Source organism: Vombatus ursinus, unplaced genomic scaffold, assembly GCF_900497805.2.
Source record: "Vombatus ursinus unplaced genomic scaffold, bare-nosed wombat genome assembly UNPS02014791.1, whole genome shotgun sequence".
Classification (NCBI taxonomy): domain Eukaryota; kingdom Metazoa; phylum Chordata; class Mammalia; order Diprotodontia; family Vombatidae; genus Vombatus; species Vombatus ursinus.
In genome coordinates, this window is record NW_020954569.1 from 77451657 (window position 1) to 77473651 (window position 21995).

At 38.0% G+C, this 21995-nt stretch overlaps 1 protein-coding gene across 2 annotated transcripts; it reads right to left on the bottom strand.

Moving 5' to 3' along the window:
* Positions 1-1037: 1037 nt before the first annotated feature.
* On the bottom strand, positions 1038-21729 carry NARS (asparaginyl-tRNA synthetase). Of its 2 annotated transcripts, none has more exons than XM_027869044.1 (15): positions 21642-21729; positions 18427-18509; positions 13527-13592; positions 13335-13427; positions 13133-13222; positions 11406-11484; positions 9891-9961; positions 9207-9293; positions 8137-8358; positions 7808-8007; positions 7260-7395; positions 6301-6414; positions 4695-4826; positions 4207-4338; positions 1038-1338 (listed from the first exon to the last, which is right to left on the bottom strand). In XM_027869044.1, the coding sequence occupies exons 1-15, from the start codon at positions 21649-21651 to the stop codon at positions 1207-1209; spliced, it is 1647 nt and encodes a 548-aa protein (XP_027724845.1). In that variant the 5' UTR covers positions 21652-21729; the 3' UTR covers positions 1038-1206. The 2 variants fall into 2 exon arrangements, with proteins under 2 accessions (XP_027724845.1, XP_027724844.1); XM_027869043.1 differs by lacking the exon at positions 21642-21729 and adding an exon at positions 20110-20224.
* Between the last annotated feature and the right edge of the window lie 266 nt (positions 21730-21995).

Below are 21995 nucleotides of genomic sequence, written 5' to 3' on the forward strand. Positions count from 1 at the left end.
ACTCAATTCAAACATAAAAAGAAGCAATTAGGAACACATAGTTTTAAGTGGTATCCTTTTCTAGTCATGCTAATAATGCCATTTTAACCCTGTAAATTATGAAAGTATGTCTTCAGAAAAATATCAAAATGTAAGCAGCATGTTGGTAATGCAAGAGATTTACAGTTGGGAAAAAATTATCCAAGCAAAATATTTCTACATGTTGTCATTTATTAAATTTCAAGATTACAGTTAATGGAGTATATATGACATGCATTTTCAATTGACTCAATCTGAGCTGGAGTAATTCAATTAGTATAGTGAAAATGAAGAAAATAGCTTATTAGATTTCAAGACATAATGAGATAGTTCAAACAACTATTTGTAACAATTATTAAATTTTTAATCAATATATTAATATTCTGGCTTACAATTCTTTTTGAGCTCATTTTTTCTTGATTTATGGAAATGCCAGAGAAGAAAAGCAGCCCAACTCTTCAGAATAACAGAACAGAGACCCTGCAAATTATTTAATTACTCCCTCCTCAAATACTGTTTATACAGTTGTCTACCTTTTGACCTTTTAAACAATTTGAAGAATCCTGCAAATTCTTCTATTTCTATAGTAAACAAAACTGTTTGAATACATTTAAACTCTGGAATGCTTATCAGATAATAACAAAGTGGATACACAGCTCAAGAAAATGATTCATTTTATTCTGGTATCTACCGCTGAATGACATTTATATTGAAGCAATCAAATCTTTAACATTGTATTATTAGGTGTCAATTTTATTCCTAACTTTTGGTTCTTAACTCACTGAAAAAATAAGATGCTACAAATCACAAAACAAAGAATTGCAGAAGCACAGAAAAGAACATAAAAATTTCTGGATACAGTAGAAGTGGCATCAGTGGTAAATGGTATGAGACACACAGTCCTGTACAAACTGTAATTGAGCTGAAATATGTTACTAACTGCACACTAATATGCCACATTATCTCTCCCCCCATTGTTTATAATGGCAATTACTTTTCTAAGAATGACAACATAGATATCACTTGAGATCATTTTATTTCTGGGACATCTCAAATAATTGCGATTATTTTATAGCAATGAGAACAGATAACACAAGCAGTAAGACTCTGATGGGACAAAAGAAGATGGATCATTTCATTTTAGGAAGTTGTATCTCTCTATTAATACTGCTGTCACTCAATGGACAGTTAGGGTGTACAGCGCTGGACGAAACGTGGGTACAGGCACACATCTCGGATGTGGTATCTGTTCAAAATCCAAGTTAAGAATCGTTCCAAGCCCAAGCCATACCCTCCATGGGGGCACGGACCATATTTTCTCTGTCAAAAACAAATTTAAGAAAAAAAAAAAAGGTTAAATGCCAATTTTTCAAATTTCATCTTATTCAACAAATAGCAAACACTCATTAAAGACTAAAGGCAAGACAGACACTGTCAGGTGCTATACAAGATACAAAGACAAACAAGACATGATACCTATATTCAAAGAACTTATAATCTAGTGGAGGAGAGAAGACATATATACAAATGGCTCTAAGATAACAGAATATTATAAGTGCATTATAAAATAAGATCATGAATTTAGAGCTGGAATGGATCTCATTGTATAAATAAGGAAACAGTGGTCCAGAAAATAAAATGACTTGCCCAAGGTGATTCAGCCAGAAAAGGACTGTGCCTAGACTCAAAGCCAGTTCTGACTATTCATGTGGGGAAGCTAACTTCTGGTTTAGAAGAAATCAGGCAGTTTCAATAGAAAAAGTGGCATTTTGAAATGTCCTTAGAAGAATATCTAGAATACAGGCAGCTAGATGACACAGCAAATAGCACACCGGCCCTAGAGCCAGGAAGACCTGAGTTCAAATCCAGCCTGAGACACATAGCACTCACTAGCTATGTGACTCTGGGCAAGTCACTTACCCCAAATTGCCTCAAACCCCACTCCGCCCCCCAAAAAAGCAAGCTAGAATTTCAATGGTTGGAAATACAGGAAGAAGGGTGACCATTTCAGGCATGAGAAGCTGCATGACATAAGATGTAAAAGCACAGAATGTATGTGAGTAGTCCAGTTTGGCTGGATAACAAATGGAGAGACAAAGATAAATCTTGAACCAGATTGTAGAGGACCTTGAATGCCAACATAAGGAGCTTAATTAGCCCTTGCCTTCTGGATGATGGGAAGTCAATGAAAATTTTTAGCAGTGGAGTGATGTAGTCAGAGCCATGCATTAAAATTAATCTAGGGGCCTCATTTCTAAAATATATAGAGAACTAAGTCAAATTTATAAGAATATAAGTCATTCCCCATTGATAAATGGTCAAAGGATATGAACAAGCAGTTCTCAGATGAAGAAATTAAAACCATCTATAGTCATATGAAAAAATGCTCTAAATCACTATTGATTAGAGAAATGCAAAACAAAACAACTCTGAGGTACCACATCACACCTATCAGATTGGCCAAGATGACAAAACAGGAAAATGATAAATATTGGAGAAGATGTGGGAAAATTGGAACACTAATGCATTGCTGCTGGAGTTATGAAATGATACAACCATTTTGGAGAGCAATTTGGAACTATGCCCAAAGGGCTATAAAAATGTGCATAACCTTTGACCCAGCAATAGCACTTCTAGGGCTATATCCCAAAGAGATCATAAAAATGGGAAAAGGACCTACATGTACAAAAATACTTATAGCAATTCTTTTTGTGGTGGCAAAGAATTGGAAATTGAGGGGATGCTCATCAATTGGGGACTGGCTGAACAAGTTGTGGTATGCAAATGTAATGGAATATGATTATGCTGTAAGAAATGATGAGCAGGTGAACTGCAGAAAAACCTGGACAGACTTACATGGACTGATGCTGAGTGAAGTGAGCAGAACCAGAAGAACATTGTATACAGTAATAGCCACACTGAGCTATGACTAACTTTGACAGACTTAGCCCTTCTCAGCAATGCAAGTATCTAAGACAACTCCAAAAGACTCATGATGGAAAATGCTATCCTCATCCAAAGAAAGAGCTATGGAGTCTGAATTCAGATCGAAGCATACTACTTGCTTTTTTTTTTCTTCTGTTTTGTTTTGTTTCCTCTTTCTGGTGGTTCCTCCTATTGGTTCTAATTCTTCCTTACAGCATGACTAATGTGAAAATATGTTTAATAGGAATGTATATGTATAGCCTGTATCAGATTGCACACCGTCTTGGGGAGGGAGGGGGGAAAAATTTAAATTTCAAAAGCTTATGGAAGTGATTGCTGATAACTCAAAATAAATCTCAAAAGCTTAAGGAAGTGATTGTTGATAATTCAAAATAAATTAATTTAAAAAATTTTAAAAAAAGAAAAAAATTAATCTAGTAGTGGTATGAAAGTTCATTTAGAAGGGGAGGAGAAAGGCAGACAAAACGATTATAAGGACATTAAATTAGTCTTGGGAAGAGTAATAAAGATCTGACCTGCATTGGTGTCATAACTGGAAATGGCAAAAAGAGGACAGATGCAACATGTATTTAACTGAGCTTGGCAACTAGCAATGTATGGAGAGAGAACAGGAGAATTCAGAAGATGGCTCTGAGGCCTTAAGAATAAATGGTTAGGAGAGTAGTGGTAATGTTAAAAGAAACAGTAAAGACCAGAAAAGCATCAGCTTTGCAGGCATAGATGAAGAGTTGGATTTTAAAGTTTGAGTTGCCAGTAGGAAATCTAGGTATATGTCCAAGAGGCAACTGAAAATTTGCACCTGGAGTTTACAAAGTAGTTGAAATGGGAAGATATAGAGAATGAAAGCTAACGTAATAGGAACAGATGGGACAACCAACAGAAAGAAGGCGGCTTTGTGAACACTATCTTAAATACCCCAAACTAATGGTTGCAATAATTTTAGGAAAGTAATCATCCCATCTCATCACTGTCAGGTAAAGTTCTAGCCTGAAGATCCAAATATAAGGTAATAATTTGTTATTATCAAGAAGACAGGTACTAAATCATAAATTAGAAACTAGAAAATGTCTAAGCTAAACTTAACCAGTGTCCATTTAGTTCAATTTGATAAAATTTTGCAAGAAACAGTATGTTGTTATTTACCCACGAAGCTAACCAGTTGTGTCAAATAATAAAGAACTTTGTTACATAGCACCTGTCAGTAAGATCCAAAAAATTTTTTTTTTTAAAAATTGTACTTACCTGATCAGTGTACCAGTAGTAAGGAGTGGGATCAATGCCTTCTCTCGCATATCCCTGTAGCAGTTCTTCATTATCCCAGATACGCATGGAACCTCCCACAATCTCACCAACATTTGGCATCAACACATCTACCTAAAACATAAAGAGAACAAGATGCTGCATAAGCCTGCTGCTACTAGGCAAGCAAACTAAAATTACTTTCCTAACACTCCAAAAAAAAAAAAATGCTGGCATTACTCTGTAGTTGGGAGCCAGAACTATGTTCTGAGAAGAAGCACCTCTAAAGCTTACTTTGATTCTTCACAGCCTGAAATTTAACAAATCACATGCCTACTGATAAGCGCAACAATTTCAGAAACCATTTTATAATTTTGTATTGGAAATAAACTATTTGAGGTTTTAAACAATAAGCTACATAGCATTCTAAACAGTGATCCCCACTCCCTTAAAAAGAAAGGCTCCTAATACTACTTGAATCACCAACTGACAGATTCGGTAAGCCGGGAATCCTCAGGACATCTTGGCATATAGAAGGACTTGATCTCTGCAGGAAATCGACACAGCAAGATTGGTTCATTAATGGTGTCTGTCATCAGTCTCTCAGGGGCTTCTGGGATATCCTGAGGTTAAACAAGACTTCATTAACATTTACAACTAGAAATGCAGCAAGACACCAGGAACTCTCTCCCTCTGCACCAGGCCTTTGTCCTATTGATGCAACATACTAAGACAAGTCACAAAAATTAGGGAGGGGTTAGTCTCATTTCAAAACAAGCAATTTTAACATGTTCCAAAATTCTTCAAGAAGTAGCTAAATGAATAGTAAAAAGACATCTGCTTCCCTGAATACTATAAAGAAATTCAGACAATATGCTGCTTAAATCAGGTAAATAGCAAAAATGTATATAACTCATTATGAAAGAAACTAGAAACCAGTGAGCTTGGGTCTATCAGTTATTACTACAATGACTCATTTTATCTAGCTCTCAAGTAGAGGTGTTTCACTACTTCCACGAGCATTAGGTAATCAATGATGATTTCAGAGTATCAACGATCTACATGGAAAGTAAAGCCATCTATAAACTTTACTCATGATGCTCATTTGCAACTCTTTACCTTCACTATCAACTATGCTTTGGCTAGCAGTAAAACACATCCAAAAGGGAAGTGAGCCAAAATGTCATATTTATAAACATAAACTGCATATGAAATAGCTAAAAACATGAGACAAACCAAGTCAGTCAATCATACATCCTTTTGTGTCTTTAAGTACATGTTTGAGTGAATATGCATGTCAGTGCATCACATATAAATATTCAAGGTGAAACAAGAAATTGAAGCTAACATACAGACTGTTAACATAAAGACACTTAAAAGAATGTTACTATCACTTTTATGATATTGCACATATGATATAATTATTAGAACCTTTGGCTTTCCCTGCTAACCCTTGATGAACAATAAGAAACCTGTTTGTTTATGTTGTATAATATTAATATTATCTGAAGCATACATCTCCTCTAAAAAAAAAAAAATCAACCCTACACAGCACCTGGTAAGCACTTAAAAGAGAATTGAAGAGAAATGAGTAGCAGAAAGGCAGCTAGATGAGGAGGGGGCTAGAGCAGGAATGGCAACTTTAAAGTATGCATGACATTGAGCAGGACCATGACCGATCCAAGGAAAGTGGGACACTGGGACCCAGCAAGCTCCCACCTCCTCCTTTTTCTCTCTTCAGGCTTTTCATTTTATAACTTCTAGCTGCTTCTTGCCTCTTATCTTTAACCATCTCATCACACTGTACCTTCAATGTCTACCCTATTCTTTCCTCATGATTCAGCAAATGAATAAACAAGGATTTGGGTAAAATGCTATTACTTGGCCCAGAGAAACATGGTTACTATTCTCCCAGGAAAACACTGCTGATGTAAAGGAAGAACATAAGGAAGACTGAAGCATTGATGGAAAATTTAAAAGATGAAGCCAGGCAGATGCTTCCCATTTACTGACTTTTTTTTTTAAATAAAAAATGTGCTCCAGTAACAGGCAATGCCCCCCTTGAAAGGAAAACCAAGAATGGAGAACATTTCTTACCTCTCCAAATTCATAATAGGTGCCATCTTCCTTCTTAATATCATGTTCCTTTAGCCACACAATGGCATCTGAGTAGTTCATCCGTTTGAAAGGTCTTTTGGGGGGTGTGAAAGTCTGAATGAAAAAAAGAAAACACATAGTAATTTTAAAATAACTTCAAAAAAATGACTTCTAAAACTACATCCAGTCACAAATTATTACTGTAGGAAGGGCCCTTAGAGATCCTAAAAAATCAGTGCCTTCATTTTACAGATGATGAAATCAAAGTCCAGAATGACTGGCCCAGAAGTGAGCAGGATTTATGCTGCACCAGCCACACTCTCAACATTCCCATCTCCATGATCCAAAGTCCACGTTAGAGTCCATCCATGGGAAAAGAATATTCCTTCCTCAGAGCAAATCCAATTGGGCTACAACTTGTAACTATGCTTTCAAGAGCATCAAGCTCTAACCAAGGAGGCTACTTGGTTCAAAGTTAGCAAGTCAGAGCAGTTAGGGAAGCTTTTTGAGCCATCAAGGCAGTGTTGGCTCCTAAAAGTCTAAAACTGATTGTCAACATGTTAGGCAAACTGACATGAGTCTCCTGTTATAAGTTTGTGGGTAACATTCATATGTTTTCTACAAAAAGGCATAGCGATTTCCCATTAACAACAAACAGTACTACTCAAAGTCTCTTTATGAAACACTCAGTGAATCATTTAGGATTTAAATGATGTTGAATGCTAAGGCCCCACTGCCAAAAGATGTGAAGAATTGTAGAACAGGCAGCTGTATATCATTTAAGGCCATTTTTTAAAAACCAAAACTGTATCTTCAGTAAAAACATAATGGATAAGTTACCAAGAACACTCTCTTACATAAACCAAATTATTACAAAATTAAAATCACAAGTCAGTCATTTTTGGTCTTAAAGTTCTTCAACTGTTTCAGCTCATACACCCTTCCATTAGAACGCATACCGGGTTGAGTTCATGTACTAAGCTTGCTGCAGGTGATTTCAAGATCCGGTCTACTACATCACAAACCAAGTCCTCCAGACGGTTGAGGAGATCATCAAAACTCAGGAAAGGGCACTCAGCTTCAACATGAGTGTACCTGAGGAAAAAGAGGACATCAGACCGTTTCAGGGCCACTAGACTTTTGACTGACTTTTACTCAAACACAAGGAATTTTAATAATGGAAAACTGTCTAGGAAGGTAGCATCCCTACAGCAATAACTATTAATATTCAGTTCTAACACTGGGGTCCCTTAAATCAGCAATTTCTTGCTTATTCTTTCTAACAATTAGAGAATAGTCATAGTGAACTAATAGATAAATTTCTTCTATTCCTCTTCTGAGGATCATAACTGACATTTTCCTAGGGAAAGCAAAATTTCACAATTACTATTTAAAATTATACTTCTCACAGATATACTATATACATCAAAGTTTTGCTACAAAGACATCATACAAGATGCTTTTCCTGTGAATAGATAAAAAAAAGAAGAAAATGGCATTCCCATACTCTGATAGGTGTCTTCGTGTCCTGGACTGTTCTGCTCTATATGACTGAGCAATACAAAAGACATCTCCTAAAGCTGGCAGGCAAGTCTCCAAATATAATTGAGATGACTGAGTCAAAAATGCCTCTTCGCCAAAATAGTCAAGTTTAAAAAGTGTAGCACCGCCTTCCACCTGTGTTTGTACTAATGTTGGAGGAGTGATCTGTTAATCAAAAAAAAAACAAAAACAAATGAGTATTTTTAAAAAAAAACCTTTAAAATGACAGCTAGCTTTTATCATTCTTAAATAGGAAAAAAAGGTTTGTGCAACAGAAAAGCATGTAATACGTACTTCATGATATCCCCTATCAAAAAAGTGATCTCTAAAGCATCTGGTAACCACTGAACGTGCTTTCAAGATTTTGGACATGTTCTCTCCTCGGATCATCATGTGTCTATTATTAAGCTGGACATCTACATCAGACTCTTCATTTATCAGGTTATCAGCTCCTCCAGCAGGGGCTAAGCCAATCAATTCCCAATAGTCACAGCTTAACTCATGGCCTCCTGGTGCCTAAATGTATTTTGAAAAAAGGAATGGGGGAACAAAAAGAATTATAAAACAAAATAGATGTTATACTATTCAACAATTCTAATTTAGGTCATTATGAATTTTGCATCAGGAGGTTGACCCAAACCTGTAATTTCATTAATAAAGAGAATTTGCAGTAAGAGAACTCCTTCTAGTAATGTTTTTTAAACTCACAATCTTAGAGTCAGCTGACAACACTGAGAGGTTGGGTGACTTTCCATGGTCACACAACCAGAACTTGAACCCAAGACTTCCTGACTCCGAGGTCAACTCTCTATCCACTGATAAGATAACTCTTTCACATTGTGGGCTAATAGCTTAAAAAAAATTAATATTTACTGAAACTGAAAAGGACTATTTAAATGTAAACATTTAATGGATCTTCTATCTGAAACAAATGAGGAAAAATCAGTCCCTCACTAATCATTAAGGAAAGCAAGTGTTCTATATAATTTGGCTGAACAAGGAATAAGGAAGCTAATTTGGGGACAATTAAAGCAAGAGAGTGGCTGGTACAAAAATTTAACTCCTGCTATTTTTCAATCACATTACTGGAAAAGAAATTTTAATGCCTCAAACCCAATCTTCCGCACAAATGCAAGTGCCTCTCTGCAAGTATTTCTTGTGAGCGCCCTCTGGTGGCTAATCAATCACATTATTTTTTTCCTCCATCAAAAGCTGCTTTCTCTCAGTTGATAACTAATTAAATATTGATGTGTCAACATGTTAACTATAGTGTAAACACTAAAACCTCATGATTATCATTTGAAGGTTTTCTTTTATTAAATATTGTTTAAGGCATTTTGAGGTAAATAATTCCACACACTCACCTGCTTGCCTTCTGGTGTAAGATTGAGAGTTCCATACACTGCCACACTGCTCTCTGTAGACAAGACCACTCCATTGTAACACTGACACTATACAAGAAAGAAGGTCATTTTTTTAAGCAGAATCGTCTACTCTTACTTAGCTAGGTTACCATACAAAGAATATGGGGATGTTATTATAGAACAATTTAATTTTGTATGAAACAAGTCTAGTCCTTTCAAATTCTGAACACAATAGCTTAGTGTATTTACTCTTAATGTTTGGCAAAATTTTTAATGTTAAAGAGAAATTTTTTAAAAGAGGAAATCAAGATGTATCTCTACTGTAGGGACTCTGTGGGGGTATATATGACTACAAACTGAGAAAAGCATTAGATATAAATTATAATTCACAACCCAAAGCAATAATACAATAAGTATCTCAAATTTTCTATTTAAAACAATGAAACTAATTAACCTTCATTTAAGGGAAAACTGACATACTGTGACTTCACCCATCATGCAAAGTAATTTCTTAGGTTCTCACCAGCAAAATATTATTCAAGTCTTCCTTTCAAATTTGTAGGTTTTAAAAATAATTTACTATAAAGCTGAAAGCTATCTTTTCACTAACTGTCACACATAAAATAAAATACTTGGACATTTAAAAAGATGGGCCATTTTTCTAAGAGAGAAAAAAATAATTACCAGTTCATCTGACAAGACACATTGAAGATATCCTGAACCATCTCTTAATATAAGAAACATTAAATTCCTCCCTAAAAACAAAAAGAAAAGTATTTTTTTCTTAAAGATGCTATTAAGATGTTTATAATTCAACTATTATGTAGCAGTTTATAAAAACTATACTAAAGTATGGTGAGTTTTCACCATATTTCTCAGTTTTCCTTTGGAGAAATAAGTGCTCATTTATATTATCACCATAGTGCTTTTAATGTTTTCAAAGCATTTTTACATCTACTATGTTATGAGATTTTCATTAAAAACAAAATAACCTCATAATTTAGTATAATTAAGTGGTACAGGAATTATCATTCACAGCTAGCAGATTAATAAATTGAGGCACAGGGCAGTGTTAACTAAGTAACATGGCTAAGACCACATATCAAGTTAGTTTTACAGAATTCTACAGGTAGAAGTGAATTCAGTGATCCTAGTCCCGGAGATATTAACCTTTTTTGTGGCATGATAGCAGGGGAAAGGCCAGGGATCTGTTCTCACAGTAAGGTTTTTAAATGCATAAAATAAAATACATAGAATTACAAAGAAATTCCATTATTTATACTGAGTTATCAACTTAAAAAAAAAATACATTCACGACCCCAGGGAAACAACCCCCTCCCCTCATTTTACTGGATGATGAGGAAACTGAAGCTCACAGAGTCTGTAATTTGTCCAGGATCACAGGAGCCTAGAACTAGGGCTGGAAGGGACCTCTGAAATCCCTCAGTCCAGGGTTTTCAACCTTCTAGGGCCTACGTCTCCCGCTTTTTTTTTTTTAGGCAATTGGGGTTAAGTGACTTGCCCAAGGTCACACAGCTAGTAAGTGTCAAGTGCTTGGTCTGAGCCCACACTTGAACTCAGGTCCTCCTGACTTCAGGGCCGGTGCTCCATCCACTGCGCCACCTAGCTGCCCCTACGTATCCCTTCTTAGAATAATTTTTTAAATGTATAAAATACATAGGCTCACAAAGAAGACCAATTATACTTAAATATAGTCATCAAAAAATTTTTTAAAATTCAGAGATCCCAGGATAAGAAGCCTGGATCTAGTCCAACATCTAAGTGAGGCTCACAGAAGGTAAAGGATCTGCCTGACCTCATGTGGTGAAGAGAAGGGCAGAGCTGGCCATCTCGTGACTTTGGACCACAAGGGAACTTAGTAGGTCAACCCAAGGGAAGGGGAATGGAGTCAAAATGAACTCACCCCTACCTCTTAGAGAAAAGGAAAAACACAGAAAAAAAAAAAAGAGAATATTCTCCCTTTTTTCTTTTTTTTTTGGAAGGGGGAGCAGGAAATACTAAAAAAATGTCAATGTGGTCTCAAAGAGGCCACTTATTTGAGATGACTTTCTGTAACATGGGACAAGCTACGGCACAATGCATTAGGTTCACTACCACTGTTTTTAAGTAAATAGAGATGTTCTTCATCCTGAAAGGTCTACTCAGACTTTAAATTAAAAACAGAGTACACCAACTTACCTTGTCTACGTAACCTGTGGACCCAGCCAAACACCTTCACTCGTTGGCCTCGATGTGCTTCTAAAGCACGAATCTTTACCTGTCACGTAAGGATTACAATTTATTAATAAAATTCATCATTTATCACACAACCCAACATTCCACCAATGACTTGGACAGTGAAATCATAAGAATTACTAAAATCCACAATCAATATAAAATCTGGGGGTGTCAGAAAATGGAGTGATATTCAAAACTACTTCATTAGACTAGAAAAGTGGTCAGGAAAAAAAAAAGAGGGTAGAGAGGAGTAAAGAAAATGATTCAGCCCAGGGAGTGAGCTTGTACAGCAGAAACAAAGTGTGTACAAAAAAGAAGACATCTGTGTGACTCTGGGCAAGTCACTTAACCCCGACTGCCTCACCAAAAAAAACCAACCAACAAAAAAGAAGACATTCTTCATTTATAAAGTAGAAGCAGAAAAGGGGAAAACCTAGGGGATGGGCCTAGGGGATTAGCTCCAAAAGTTAACTAGAGAAAAATGAAAAGAAATTTATACTCAGTTATACACATTCCTTTAGACCACTATGTAAAAACCAATTATATAGCAAGCACAACGTAATTCAAACTCTGCAAAACACCTTCCCTTTCACATAATAGGTGTTTTGCAGAGTTTGAAGAGCTTTGTGGGGAGAACGCAACCAAACGTGACCAAACGGCACATTATGAAGATTACTTGGCTGAATGTGTTAAGGATGAAAGGACAGAAAAGAGATCAGAATAACAGGTTACTGTACTAGTTTAGGCTGAACAGCAAGTAGGGAATGGGAAGGAGACGAGAAATACTCATCTACACCTAGATGTCCCAGCGGCCCCTCAAACTCAATGCGTCCAGATGAAACTCATTAGCTTCTTTCTGTCCAGATACCAGCTCTGTTAGGTCATGAACGCCGCCCGAGACGCCTGGGATCCCCACCTCAGGGTCCCCCTTTTCTCCCCTCTCCCGCTGGCTGATGAGTTGTCACTTCCTCCTCCCCAACACGTCTCCTGTGCATCTCCTCCCGGTCATTCTGGCCACCTCCCCAGGTCACACCCTCATGATTTCTCACAAAGACCTCGCTGGAGCCTCCTTACTGGTCTCCAGTCTCTCCTCTCCAATTCATTTTCACACAGCCACCACAATGACATTCCCAGTCTGGTCACGTCAGTCCCCTGCTCAGAATTCTTCAGTGGCTTCTGGCTGCTTCTTGAACAAAATGCCAACTCCTAAGCTGGCCATTTAAAGCCCCCATCATCAGGCTTTGAACCCACCTGTCGAGGCTTATATCATATTACTCCCCTCCACATACTCTATGTTCCACCTAAATCAGTCTATTTGCTTTCTCCTGAATTCAGCATCGATTGAAAAGAGGTCTTTGGATTTGGCAGTAATGAAGTCATTAGCAACACTGGAGAGGGCTGTTGCACCATAAATACAGCAGAAATAAAGGACTCAAAAAAAAAAAATCAAAGCAATTTGATTCTGTGTACCTCCAAATCAAGTATGCTGGTTATTAAATGATGAAATATTTTAAAATCAAAAACTGTCTTTTCCCATGCCCCAAAGAGCCAACAAGAAAAACATCTTAAAAGGAATATATTCATCAGTTACATTCCCTTCAAGACACCGAACATGTAAAAATTCTTTTCTTGCACAAGAATCTTTGTTTTAAAGCCTAAAAGACATGAAACAATCTGACTTTGCTTACACATATTGCCTCTGGAAGACTTGGATCCTGTTTAATGGTAATCTTCTTTGCTTCTTCTAGGTTTCTTTCTCGTCTTAAATTGTCTTCTGCCTAATGTTAAAGATAAAGCACCTTGTCAGAAAATTGCTTTTACATGCCAAACTTGAGAAAAAAAACAAAACAAAACAAAAAAAACCAAAACAACGTTTCATTCTTTACTTACCTCTTTTTGATCTCGGGATTCATTCTTCATTCGCTCCCTGTGCCATATTTTTTTAATGTTCTTCATCTGTGATTTGGAAATAACATCCCATCTCTAAAAAGAGATAATCAAGCACATTTATTTGCAAGGCCTATTAGCAGGCCTAATTATTCCTAAAATGAAAAAACTTGACAGAATGTTAAGATACTCAACCTCATTTTCTTTCTGTGAATCCACATAAATGGTAGGAAATGGCTCCTTTCCTGCTGTCATCAAAGCCTTAAAAATAAGAAGAGATCTCTAATATTAGACATAATATTCATCATATAATGTTTACAGAATTAATAACAGCTGATATTTAAGTACAGGTTTAAGAATTACAAAATGTTGCATGTACACTATCTCTATTGATTTGTAAAAACAACCCTATGAAGTTAAGTACTATGGTTAAAATGGACACACAGGATTTAAAACCCTGAGCATTCCTACCAGCACCCTTTCTGCTCTACCAGACTGTCTCTCTGCTTAGAATTGTACAAATATCTCACGAATTGTACAAATATCTCACTTATTTAAAGCAACCTCAACTACCTGGAAGACAGATTTTAATATTTCTGAAAACTCTCAATCAAGTAACTCTTAAAACAATAAAGCAATGCAAAGTGTCTTCTTTCCAATAATCAGAATTCCAAAAGTGACCATCAAAGTTTGAAACATTGGTGTGACTTTTTTTCCTTTCCCTACTATCATGTCTAATCAGATACCAACTTCTGGAGTTTACTTCCAAGACATCTTTTCCCTCCATCCTCTTTTCTCTCTCCCACCCTCCACTGCCACCTCACATCGCAACCAACTCTGAAACAACCTTTTAATCCCTCTCCCCTTTCCAATCCATCACAAAGCTGCCAAAATAACCTTTCTAAAGCACAGATTTAACCATGTCATTCTCTTGCTAAATGACTCCTTATTGCCACTACGATAAAATGCAACCTCCTCAGCCTTGTATTTAAAAATCTGGCCCAATTTGACCTTCCCAGGCATAATTCACATTACCTGTCCCTCATTCTCCCTTCACCCCTCTTTCTGCACAATTAGGTTTCAATCAAGCAGACCCATGAGTTCTTCCCTTAACATGTCATGTCCATGCCTGGGTCATTCCCAGTGATTGAGACAACCCTGCTATAAGTCCCCCCCAACAACATCTCTATCTTTCCAATCTCTTCCACCAAGGCTAAGTTCAGGTGTCAGATATTCTACCTAGCCTTCTCCAATGCTTTTAAATCAAAATGAATTCTTCCCCAATTATTCCCCACCAAAGCCCCTGATCAGGAATCTCTCTTTGCTTCCATTACTCCCTACCTTATGATATATTTATAGACTTTGCCGGGCACAGAGGTAAGTGTGGTATGGTCGATAGAGAAGTGGCCTCAGAGGTAGGAAGTCCTGCTTCTGACACAAAATGGCCGTGTAACTTTGGGCAAGTCATTTAACCATTCAGTGCTCTGAGCACCTCTCCAAGACTCTAAATTGCAGATAATGTGTCAACCTGTTTGGTTAGAGGAAGTTTCCTAATATTGATAAAATCCCTATCCTTGCGACAAAAGATAGTTTCAGTTTTTTCTTTATCACCAGCATCTAGTACAATATTTTGCACCTAATATTTGTTTAATAAATATTTTTATTTGAATCGATACATAATTGGCTAAATTCCCCACCTCACTTAAATTCTTTTCAGTCCTTCAAGGGAAATGGTTCAGGAAGGAATCTTTAGGTTCCTATCATAAGGACAGTGGCTTTTCTAATTGTACCAACTTGTGGCCTCTTTCTCAATCTTTATGCAGATTCCAGCCTAAAATGGCAGGGTTGGCCTTATCCAGGTAAAACTTGCTTAACTCTCTTAGGCAGTGAGGACACTCGGATGCTAAGTCAGGCCTAGTCAACTGTTAGACAGTTATAAAGTCTCACAGGAGTAAGAGCTTTAGGAAGCAACAAGTTGTAAAAGGATTATTTTAAAAGCACAGCATCACAGCCACATTAGAAAATATATGTGTGTATATTTATGGTTATAGTTCTGATTGACACAACTAGCCCAGACCTGACTAGCATCTGATTGTCCTTACTACCTAGGAGATAAGAGTTTTAATTGAATAAAGCCCACATTGCAATTTTAGTCTGGAAAGAACATAAGGCCTAGAAATAAATAAATGAATGTTCAGGGGCTCAGACAGAGACACACACAAATAAAACTAGAAAAGCTACTATGACAGGAATCTATCGAATCAACTCTAGGTGGCTTGGAGAGTGCTATACACAATTCCTGTACTAGGCATATTATACAAAAACCTGACTCTGCTTACTAAGGAGACTATGGTAACAGGCTGAGATATTCCACTGGGACAGAGGAATACTCTGACGTCAAGAATTTCTTGAATAACTGTTGGTTGTGGGCATGTCACCAATAAGGTGGTCACCTAGTAATAAAGCTATTTTAGCCTTGGCAACGCACAAACTATGAAAAAATTTAAAATGGTCCTAGGTCCTATATGGTACCCTTACTCTTCTGTAGTCACAGTGGTGGAGTGGAAGTAAAAAGGGTAGAAGATGCTAAGAATCACATAGACCATCCACTTTGACTGTTGGTACTTTAAATGCAACATTTTTTCCAATGACTGATGCGTGGACATATTACAAGAAAAGGCTAATCCTATTAATTTGGACATTCTTGCTATAAATGGAAATAGGAAAGAAGGACACTGTAGGATGACTCACAAATACTCCTTGGAGATGCAAAGAATGGGGTTGACTTGGCAAAGTAGTTTTTTGTTTTTGTGTTTTTTTTGTGAGGCAATTGGGGTTAAGTGATTTGCCCAGGGTCACACAGCTTGTAAGTGTCTGGTCTGAGACTGGATTTGAACTCAGGACGTCCTGACTCTAGGGCTGGTGCACCATCCACTGCGCCACCTAGTTGCCCCCAAAGTAGTTTTTATTGTATATTCCAAAATTAAAAGAAATATGATTTCACGGGACTCTGGCATCACATACTGCAGTACTAATGATAAGTATTTACAAAAAGACCAACATGACAATAATGATTTTAAGTTACACAACAATATCAGTTGCTGTAGATAAAGTGGTAGAGAAATACAATAAAGAACTCGATAAGGCTCTCCAAATCAAATCAACATTTACTCTGACACTTAGTGACTTAAAATCAAAGTAGGAGAGATAAGGATGGAGAGAAACATGAGAAAGTAAGATTCAGGAGGAAGAAATGAAAGAAAACAAAGCCTTATACATTACACAGAAGTTTTGTGCCTCTATACCATGAACACTTTCTTCAAAATAAATAATCGGTTGGCACTGAACATGGTAAACACCAAACAAAATAATAAATAATGACACTGGCTACATTTTAAAAGACAGGAAAAAAAAATTATTTGTGTGTAGGAGTTATCCCTAAGTCTGTTGTGCAGTTAGATCATCAAATCATTAGAGCTAAGATCAGATTTTATAATAAACAAGAAAAATAATGAGGAAAATATTGTACGCCGGAAGTGATTTAAATCTGAATTATCTAAATAAGCTACTGAAAATTTAAACCAGGAAATGGCCAACAGAAATGATGTAAACACTGACTATAATAACTTCACCTAAAAGTTAAAGCAATGTAAAGTAATTATTACAAGATTAAATGGATCCAGAAAGTGTCTTAGTTAGAAAATATGACTCACTTGCCAAATGTAGAGATGGCTGTCAAAGAAAATACCAAGTTAGAATATAAATCATAAAGCAAAGAGAAGCAGGAGAAGGTTAAGTTAGTCTAAAGGAAGCTTGGTAAGATAGCCAATTAAGCAAAGTCATCTCAAGGCATTTAAGAACAAAAACAGAAATAGGACAAAAGAAATGGAAAACATTTACAAAAATTATTTTGACTGTTTTATCCCATTAAAATGTAATCTCCTTGTAAACAGGGATTTTATTCTTTGTACTTCTTTCCCCAGTAGCTTCCATGGTGCCTGAAACATAGAAGGTACTTGATAAATGCTTGCTGATTGACTGATTTCTCCATCCAGGACAGTGAAACCATTACTTCTGGACCTTAACATCAGAGAAGCTGAAGTAATTGTGGAAGAAGTAAAAATGGCACTAAAGTGAACAAAGGTGAGAAATGCAGCCATTTTAGATTATGTACCCATATACATAGAGAGGAGATTCATGTTGAAGGCAATATAACCATAAGGTAATTGAGGCACTAACTAAAGGAAGACACTAAAGGCACAGAAAAAATACTGGACTTTAATGATTCTCCCCCCAAAAAGGGTTATCATGAACAACTACTAATCTATGTGTCTACTCTCCTGTATTTACACAATTTTATGAGGGTCATTTACACATGAATTGGGGACATCCTCAAAGGAAGTATCAGTGGGGAACAACAAGGCATTCTTGCAAAGGCTATTTAAAAATGGATCACACCTTTACCATTTCACAATTAAATGAAAGACAGAAAAAGATCTTGTTAGGCTTATTGTTCATTCATTATGAAACTGTTGTTCAGTTGTTTTAGTCGTGTGACCTCATTTGGGGTTTTCTTGACAAAGATATTGAAGTGGCTTGACATTTCCTCCTCCAGCTCATTTTATAGATGAGGTGACAAAATTCTGAAGGTCCTGAGTGAGGGTCTGATTTTTTTGGCTAGGCAATGGGGTTAAGTGACTTGCCCAGGGTCACACAGCTAATAAGTGTTTATGTGAATGAGGCCGAATTTGAACTCAGGTCTTCCTGAATCCAGGGTCCGAGCTCTATTCGCTGTGCCACCTAGCTGCCCTGAGGGTCTAATTCTTAATCCACATATATCCCCAATCATTTCATTACTTAGATAGTGCCTCAAAGTTTACAAAGTGCTTCATACATATTATTTCATTTGATTCTCAAAACAACCCTGTGAAGTTGAAGTTCAGAGAGATTAAGATATTTGGCTGAGGTCATGTAACTACTAAGAACTGCAGGCAGGATTTGAATCCAGGACTTTCCTGACTCCAACTCTATCACTTCTTCTACTATAATATTCTGTTAGGTACCATTTAATTTTAAGTGAGAAGGGAGAGAATACCTTTAGGCCTGTTTTAAAAGGTTTCTCTTTTGTTCCATCACCAGTTGCATCACTCCCCTCTCGATCTGAGACATAGAGTTCCCCTATTAAAAAAAAAAAAAAAAAAAAAAGACAGAGAGAAAAAAATCAACATGTTAACTATGCCAACAGTTCTTTCAGGTAACAGGTACTTTAAAACTGTATTAACTTTTTTCCTTTATGAATCTAACAGAAGATATGCTGCCATTTACAAGTATAGTACTGACTGAAAAATGACACAGTATTTACTATGATAACCACCTTAGACCACCCCCATCCTTTAACAAAACCATTATATTTTAATGCTACCTGTATCCTGGTATAGTTGGATGAATATTGGATTCAGAATCAGGACTTAGGTTCAAATTCTGACACTGTTCCTACTAGTTCTTTAACTTAATGATACTGACAAGGCACTTAATCTTTCTGGGAGTCCTTCCTTAATCTTTAAAATGAAAAATACTTATAGAAATGGAAACTAAAGGGATACCTGCCAGTTGGGGAAAGGTTGAAAAAAAATCACTATATATTAACGCAATGGAATAACATTGAAGCACGTTCGGGGAAACCTAGGAAGACTTGCACAAATTGATATAGAATACAGTGAACAAAACTAGGAGAACGATTTTTATATAGTAGTCAATTGAATGATAAACCCCTTTTAAAGACTTAAGAACTTCCATCTGTGCTACGATCAAACCATGATTCCAGAGGACAGTTGATGAACTAGGCCACCCATCTCCTAACAATGAGGTTATGGCCTCAAAATGCAGAATGAGACACGACATTTTTGGACATGGACCGAATGGGAATTTGTTTTGCCTAACTGTGAATATGTGTTACATGGGCTTTTCTTTTAAAGAGAATGAAAGGGAAAGAAAAAAAAATGCCTGCTAATTGAAAAATAAGGAAAAAAATAAAATAGGGAGCTAAATCAGGGCTTCTTAACCTGGGGTCCATGAACTTGCTTTTTTCTTTTTTTAAACATATCCTGCTAACTGTATTTCAACAGAATTGGTTTCCTTTACAATCCTATGTATTTTATTGTATGCATGGAGAAAAAAAAGTTGCTAAGAAGGGATCCATAGACTTCACCAGATTACAAAGGTGTCCATGACACAAAAAAAGTTAAGGTTTCTTGAACTAGAAGATCTCTGCAGTCCTGTCCAGATTTAAATCTAGAATCCTATTAACAAAAGGAAAACCCCCAGTATCCCACCAAATTAAAAAATATATATGCTACAAATCTGGCCATGTTATAAACACAAAAAACCTCACTAAGACTAAACATTTCAGGTATTAATCACGAGTCCACGTGGAGGGCCTGGCTTAATTATTATTAATATTAAATATTAATTGATTATTGATTATACTTTTATGTATAATTATTATAACTCGATGAGTACCTACTTCTCATAGGGAAAGGAGAGGGAGGAGATGTTAGAGGAGGAATGGGGGGGGTTGCATCAAAACGACCCGGAGCAGGCAGCACTGGCCAAGTGCCGGGCTCGGCCCGGGCAGCCGCAGGCTTCGGGCCTACCGTCGGCTAAGACCACAGGGCGCCCGCCAGATCGCCAGGGTCCCAGGACAGCGGATGCCCGCGCTGTGCCGGCTTCCCCGGAAACCCCGACGGGCAGCTCGGCTCGTCCCGGGCCCCGCACTCACCCAGCCCAAGCCCGGCCACCGCGTGGGTCACCTCCAGAGCCATTTCAGCCCAGCCTCTGTCCCAATGGGCAACGTGCAGCTGCAGCGGCACCTTTCCGGATTATCCCGAGTCCCATGTGTTGCATCAGACTGGCACCGCCCCGGCCGCCCAGTAACTCATCGCCGAGTCCCAGGTCCATTGGACAAGAAGTGAGGGCAACAGACGCCGAAGCCGCCATGTTAGTTCAGGGGAAGGAACACTTACGAAAACTTCCGGAACACGTCACTAAGCCCCGCCCCCATCCAGGTCTGTCGACCCCCTGGGTGTCCGGCTCCCTACTCTAGGGACATGCGATGAGAAGCCCAAGGATGAAGCAGCCCTGGTGACGTGCAGGCGTCCCTGAAGCTCACGAACTGCTGTGGAAGCCTCCGCCCTTCCTCCGCAGGAGAATCACCCAGACCCAGGCAATCAACCCAGGCCCCCGAAACCGAAACCAGCAGCCATTCCAGCTGCAAAAGCTGCAGCCGCCTAACTCATAATGAAGGAGGGAAGTATTTGAACTTCTCCTACCCACAAGCAACCCCGCAGGAGGACGCGAGAGCCACATCAAAACACACACACACGCTGCTTCCGCTGTTGGGCTTGACTATGCATATTTGTTACAACAAATTTACTTTTTCTTTCTTTTCCTAGAATGGGGTAGTGTGTGGAAGGGGGAGATAATCAATTTATGGGGGTTTTTTGTTTTTAAATAGAAAAAAGTGTGCTACAGATATCAAATGTTACAGTGACTTCAATAGTACTAGTTTTACTTAACTGTTTTACTTTGTTACAAAGTCAGAGCAAATGCAAATAACACAAAACACATCGATAAAACCGTTAGTGACAAAAGCAACGATCGCTTATCTTGCACGGTGCACGGTACCGAGGGCTCCGGGGTGGGGGGAGGGAGGTACACTTCCTGCGGCACAGCAACACCCCCACCCCCCACCCCCAGGACTGGCGCAGCTTCCTTCTCCTGGTTCCCTACCTACACCCAAGTGAAGCGGGCGGGGGTACGTCCTAACTTTCCCCAGCATTTAGCATGTAACACTTATGTGGCATTTACTACGTCCTCCTTTCCTGTGTACTTTATGTGGACACTGCTCCTGGAGTTGGAAAGATGAGGGCTCAAGACCTTCCTCTGACACAGGTTGCTAAATGACCCTGGGCAAGTCACTTACAACTAGGATAATAATGACACTTATCTCACAGGTGAGGATCACGCAAGATAATACATGCAACGTGCTTTAAGAATCTTAAAACCCTATATAAATGTTATTTATTATAGTCCTTAAAGGACTCTAAGATCCATTTATCTTTATGCAGCTCACTGACTCCTGCACACAGTAGGTTCCAAATAAATGTTGAATGAATGAACACATGAAAGAACTGGAGTTATTACCCTCCCCAATTTCCCGAACATAGTCTCCTCATAAGATTCCAGTTTCAGCTAAGAATGCTCTCCTCGGTAGGTCCCAGATCCTCTCTCCTTCCCTCCCCCCCAACTTACCCAACACCATCCTGATCAACCCTGCTGATCACCTCCAAGGACAGCCGTTTCTGCACTACCTCGTTGCTTTGCCGCAACGCTCCCAGAGTCACCCTCGTTGCATCATGCAAGACCTAATTGGTCAACGTAGCGGGTCCTGGCCCCAAAACCATAACTCTATTGGCCATATCGGAAGGGCAAATGAAGCCAAGGGCGCCATCTTGATTGAGGGCTCTACTTTTTCCCTTTCTCCATGAGTTCTCCCCACCCCCCTCCCCCTTTAAGAATCTTAGAGAAGCTGTAGGGTGAACACACCCCACAGAAAAAGGTAATTTCCTGAAGGTTCAGGGAGTCAGCCTCAGAAACTTTTCAGTC

Bases quoted from the DNA above. Each gene is read 5' to 3' on its own strand.
- NARS (XM_027869043.1), bottom strand. From the start codon at position 20,152: ATGGCTCTGGAGGTGACCCACGCGGTGGCCGGGCTTGGGCTGG. The intron at 6,415-7,259 runs GTATGCGTTCTA...TTTTTCATTCAG, and splicing joins TAGTACATGAACTCAACCCG to ACTTTCACACCCCCCAAAAG. The intron at 1,339-4,206 runs GTAAGTACAATT...TGTTTTTGACAG, and splicing joins ACTACTGGTACACTGATCAG to AGAAAATATGGTCCGTGCCC.